General features: G+C 40.7%; 2 protein-coding genes and 1 non-coding gene across 3 annotated transcripts in view; all 3 read left to right on the forward strand.

Annotated features, from left to right (window-relative positions):
• Window positions 1–272: 272 nt before the first annotated feature.
• On the forward strand, window positions 273–1752 carry LOC116395192 (interferon-induced transmembrane protein 1-like). Its single transcript, XM_031868866.1, has 2 exons — window positions 273–585; window positions 1116–1752. The coding sequence occupies exons 1-2, from the start codon at window positions 286–288 to the stop codon at window positions 1320–1322; spliced, it is 507 nt and encodes a 168-aa protein (XP_031724726.1). The 5' UTR covers window positions 273–285; the 3' UTR covers window positions 1323–1752.
• Window positions 1753–3555: 1803 nt separating this feature from the next.
• trnam-cau (transfer RNA methionine (anticodon CAU)) lies at window positions 3556–3627 on the forward strand. The gene has a single exon. It is a non-coding gene; the product is annotated as a tRNA-Met (tRNA).
• A 740-nt stretch (window positions 3628–4367) lies between these two features.
• LOC116395200 (interferon-induced transmembrane protein 5) overlaps window positions 4368–5798 on the forward strand; it is a 1719-nt gene continuing 288 nt past the window's right edge. The window contains exon 1 of the mRNA XM_031868878.1: window positions 4368–4574. Coding sequence (XP_031724738.1) covers window positions 4368–4574 — 207 coding nt within the window. The remainder of the gene's footprint in view (window positions 4575–5798) is intronic.

Genomic DNA, 5798 nt, shown 5'->3' on the forward strand with positions numbered 1-5798 from the left:
TTTTTTTTAAGAAGCCAAAAGGCTTGTATTGTATGTTCTTTGCCATAACCACAGCCAACCCTGGTGTTTTATTGGACATTTGGTGGGAAGAAGAAACCGATATTTACGTTGACAGTTGAGTTCTTGTGTAACTTCAGGTTGAGTTGAGTTCTTATGTAACTTCAGGTTGAGTTGAGTTCTTGTGTAACTTCAGGTTGAGTTGAGTTCTTGCGCAACTTCAGGAGGAGTTGAGTTCTTATCCACCTTCCTGCAACCCACACTCCAAACTGCAGGTGAGCTGACAGCATGAATCCTGTGAGTTACCCGACTGAGAATGTTCCATTGCAGGGGAGCAATGATGGGTACCCTGGACTGCCTGGATACCCTGGACCGCCTGGATACCCTGGACAGCCTAGATACCCTGGACAGCCTAGATACCCTGGACAGCCTAGATACCCTGGACAGCCTAGAGGACCTATGGTTCAGTACACCACTGTGAACATCGCCTCGGAGGCCCCCAGGGACCATGTCATCTGGTCAATCTTCAACTTTGTCCACTGGAATCCCTTCTGCCTCGGACTGGCGGCTCTCATCTTCTCTATCAAGGTGACTTTCATTCATGGGGAATCTTCTACTATTGCCTGTCAAAGAATATTGAAAAAAAAAAATAGTTTTTCAATTTCAAGCAGCACTTCTTTTAAACAAAGGAGAGATGGGTTTGTGGAAAATAAACATTTCACCATATTTTTACAGACAAAACACAGCCCTCACTTAGACCATGACAAGAATCATGCAGAGCACGGGCAGTTAGGAGACAATGTTCATCTCTAAGATTATAGAAATCACTAGGCTTGAAGACGAAAGTTTAAATGTTGAAACAAAAAATTACAAATAAGGAAAAATAAGAAAAATGAGATAAAGGAACAAAGACAACTTTAAATGTGTTGTAAACTTTGCTGGACATTCTTAAATACGAAGAATCAGAACACTTATGTAAGGAAAACTATATATAGGAAATGGGAGAAAATTTAATTTCCAAAGTAGAAGTACAGCAAACCTCATCAGGTTTACGGCCCCTTGAGGTCGAGCATTACTATGAATCCACTTCTAAAATCCATGTGCTTTGGTCCTTCCAGGCCAGAGACCGGAAGATGGCTGGAGACATGTCTGGTGCCCGACACTACAGCTCCACTGCCCGCTGCCTCAACATCTGGGCCACAGTCCTGAGTTGCCTCCTCAGCCTTATTTTCATCAGTGCTTTTATCTTCATGGTCGTAAAAATTAATCAGATGGTCAGCCATTTCAGGGATTACGGGAGAAACAATTTCCCTTACGGTGGCTAAATTTCAAATGGTGTTCAGAGTTGCCTGCTGCTGTGGCTTAGTGGCTCTTGTGGTTCTGTGCTTTACACTTACGGCGCAATTTGTAACCTGTTGTACGCAAAACAGATACTTTTGCTATTTGTGTTACAAAAGCCTTAAACTCAGCCATGTTTCTTTAGTGACAATCTGTAGTTCACATCTATGCCGGACTGTTATTAGATTGTGACTTCCTGTCTGTAAGGCATTTGTTTTAGCAATGGTTCTGAAAAAAGATAACAATACACATGCATGCTAAAATACAATGATACGATTTCAAGATAATTAAGATGTGAGAAGTACGATGACCTTAAATAAATATCAGGAAAACATGGCAAATGTTTTACATCACGTGTTACACCTTACACAACGCCTTCTGATGAATGTTAAGACAACTTAAGTTTATTAACAAGAAAACTCCACAGGACATCGTTACTTCAAAAAATGTCACCATAGTTTATATCTCCTTACACACAGAGAAGATAATTCATATAAACATGGTACGTGTGTGTGTGTGTGTGTGTGTGTGTGTTGAGGGGAAATACAGAAAAGTGATCCACAATAAGCTGTCCAGTCTAACAGCACTGCAGGTGAAACATGAGGGAGGATCTTAGACTCTTTTCAGTGTCAAATCACCAACATGAAACAACATGTTTACGTTTCACACCTGGGAAAACTAGTTCAATCAAACAAAAGACAAATAAACAGCCAGAACAACTTTGTTAGCCAAGTCGATTACTTGAAAGTATGACCTGCCAATTCTACATATTTCTCATAACTGTAATTTAATTCCATTTTTAATTTCATAGAAAATTTAAATAAAATTGTTTGTTGAAGATAAAACACTGACTATTACACATTTTCTCCAAAAACTGCACCAAATTACAGGGTTACATTTAAACTGACAGAATAATGGTGCTAGAACTGTAATGAAAATAATAATAATAATAAAGTAATATAATAATAATAATAATAATAATAATACATATGTTGTTAGGGCAGCGCTTTTTTTTAACTTTGCATAATTTATTTTATTCAAAGTAACAAATGTAGAACAAAAAAAATAAATTAAAAAAAATAAAATTTATACACATTTTTTATACATGTATATCTGAGAGGAGTATATTGTTCATACAAGAACAACTGCAAAACACATATTTAGTTTGGGAAGTAGATTTCTTAAATACTAATTACATACCATTTATAAACATACCTCATCAGAACCATTTGTGGTATTTCAAAGTAGAGGAGCCGGAGTATTTCTTTGAGGGTTCTTTACCATCAAGAGATAAATAAAGCCTTTGAGCATGGAGTACAGACTGATTCACTGTCAGTAACTGGAATCATCACTGGTTTGGTTTCGCCCTGCACCTGGAAGTGGAAAGGTGTAGTTGGACAGGTCTGCTCACTTCATTCTGATACACCCGACTGACATTTACCGTTCTTGGTTTGTTTGCAGTAACGCAAACTCGACTCTGATGATGAGATGCAGAATAGAGACACTGCCAAACAAATGCATTATATGAACAAACATAACGTTCCCATTTACCACTAATATTGCGCACTATCCATACTGCTTGTCACGTGGAGGCGGGCCCGCTAGCGGGGCGGTATCAAACAAGAGGGTAAAACACATCGCATTCATGACTGAGCTTAAAAGCTAAAATGATCACCCTACCAGATGATTGCACATGTCAGTCACCCGGGATCAGAGAGGAAAAGCCTTAAAAAGCAGCATACAGAGGGCTCCTCGGTGCAGATAACATAAGCCGACTATTTGAAAACACGGAAGTAGGAAGTGCTAAGGCCCGCCCATTTACGTCTAGCCCTACGGTAGCCCGGATGTCAACAACACGTCTATGACAATAATCAACACAGGACCAAATACGCAAGTTAACAAATAAAACGAAGGTGAATTTGTGAAGCTACTTAGCAAGCGGTTGCTTATCTGTTCACTGGTTCTCACAGTCTTTGGTTCTCACACAACAACTCAATTTGTTGCCTATATTGGTTATTTCTCCTAATCTTATTTTTGTCGCTGGTGACTTGAACATGCACTTAGGAGGCTCATATATAACGTCATGTATACGTCATATTCGTATAAATATAGATTTTCAAAAACAACTCCTGATCATGCAGAACAATAAAAGAGTTCAAGTAACGAAAAATATCGCGTTGGTCACTATATTATATCCCTGTCTGTCATTTAATTCCAAGGAGCAGAGTGGCGCAGCGGAAGCGTGCTGGGCCCATAACCCAGAGGTCGATGGATCGAAACCATCCTCTGCTAGCTTCTTTTTGGTTTTGATTCACATATTACTTTCTTTCTTTCCAAATGCGAACATACTAATAAATTAATTAATTAAGTACAAGTCAACTCGATGAGGAACACGTATGTCTCAATGTGGAGGCAACTTTCATTTTAGATCTTGTAACTGTGGACATAAAAACCTAATGGAGTTATGTGTAAAATGTGACCTTTTTGCTGCCAGTTAGCTCCCCGAGAGACCATGCACATCGCAGACTTGTCTGTCAAGGCCTCTGGCTGACAGATCTTCAGATAAACTTCTCCTCAACACCTTCAAGGCCTTGGAACTGCACTACTCTGCCCCCATTGTGCTCTGCTACCTCCGCCCAACTCAACCACCTGACCCCCACCACTAGGATCTTTAAGAAAGCTGAGGTGGTGGGTACTTTGGTGGAAGAGACTTTGCACTGCTCCCATGTCTCTGTTCGCTGTCTCTTTTTCTGTCTCCTCTCTCATACCGCTTTCTGTGTCCCTGTATCTCTATTTCAGTCTCTCCCAGGCCTGACCACATAATGACAGACCTGCTGTATATTAAAGGACCCTGCCCATGCGTCCTCTCCCGGTCACCTCCCTCTTCATGGGCCTTTATAAGCCTCTCATAAAGGAAGGGGGGGGGGGACTACTTTCCAAAGAGGGACAGTGCACAGGCTTCTGGAAGACTGGTCAGCTGGCAAACCCACCTATTCACCCACAGCCGAGGATCTTCTGTCTAAACGTTAAGCATGGACAACCACTCGTACAACTTCCCCTCAGACTGCACCCCGCTCACCAACTGTAAGTCTGCCCGTAAGCCGGCTGGATCCACCGTGGTGAACATGGACAACACTGGCAAGAATCCTCCCCGGGACTATTTAGTCTGGTCGCTGTGCAACACCTTGTACGTTAACTTCTGCTGCCTGGGATTCATGGCTCTCGTCTACTCCATCAAGGTGAGATCTTGTGCTTTTTTACCTTTGTGTCACACTTAACTTGTACTTTTCAGTTTAGAAACTGAATCGTGCAAGAAAGTAACTGAGGTGTCAAAAACGAAGAAGATAGAATGAGGCCGAACTGATGTCCAAACCATAACTGAAAGATTCTCTCTAGTTATGTGTCTGAGAGATGAATCAAACAATACAAGGGTCAAGCTGTTGTTCACTGTCCTGTAAAAATAGATTTATTTGACACTTTAATATTAACTTTAAAAAAGTATTTAAAAAATAGTTTGCATTGCAAAATTCAGAGTGCCAGACTTAGAGTGATGCCATGAAAACAAGCAAAAATGTATCATGTGTTCCGCCATGTAAACGCAAATGTTTCAAACATTGTAGAAAGCTGTTATTGTCCCACGTCAGATGGCAGAAAGTAGAGTTGGTACATCCTTCACCACAGGAATGGACTGTGGAGAAACAGGAACGCAAACCAAAACAAAAGCTTTTCCCACTCAAAGATCCTTAAAAATGCCATGTGCAAAGCAGGATTGGACAAACTATATGACTACCTGAATAAAAAGGTTTCTGAAAAACCCACCACAAAAGGGTGTGCTCACTCTTTATTTAAGTCTTTAAAAAAATAATCTTTCATCTGTCTGCATAGGGCGCAGCTCTGAATCACAGGCCCAGCATTGGCTCAGCGCTCAAATTAAAGACATGACTGGAGTTAAAAATGGCGTAATTGGCATCTTGTTAATGGACAAGTACTCATGGGAAATTAGAGAGCGCTCGGGAAAGACTTAGCCTGGTCCGTTCCAAAATATACGGACACACTTAGAGCAGCTCAAGGATTTCATATCACTCCACCCTTGCTCCAACCTTGAATCTGCACTCAATGTGGACAAATCTGGAATTATGGGACAAGCTGTGATGAACTGTAAACAAAGACGCGAGTGAACATTATGATATGCCCGTGTGCCCTCGTCCTCTCAAGATTTACAGTGTACATGGGCGTAGACACTTACTAAGCATTTTTGTTCTTTTTGTATATAAATTGTCTTCAGAAATAGCTGGACCATGAAGTACAGTCAAAGCTTTTATGTCTTCTACTGTCTTAAAGCTTTTATGAAACACACTGTTTAATGATTTCTGTATTGGTTAATACTGACTTCAGTGGTTGCATGTAATAATGTGAGTGTGTGTGTGTGTGTGTGTGTGTGTGTGTGTGTGTGTGTGTGTGTG

Source organism: Anarrhichthys ocellatus, unplaced genomic scaffold, assembly GCF_004355925.1.
Source record: "Anarrhichthys ocellatus isolate YVR2014 unplaced genomic scaffold, GSC_Weel_1.0 scaffold2, whole genome shotgun sequence".
Classification (NCBI taxonomy): domain Eukaryota; kingdom Metazoa; phylum Chordata; class Actinopteri; order Perciformes; family Anarhichadidae; genus Anarrhichthys; species Anarrhichthys ocellatus.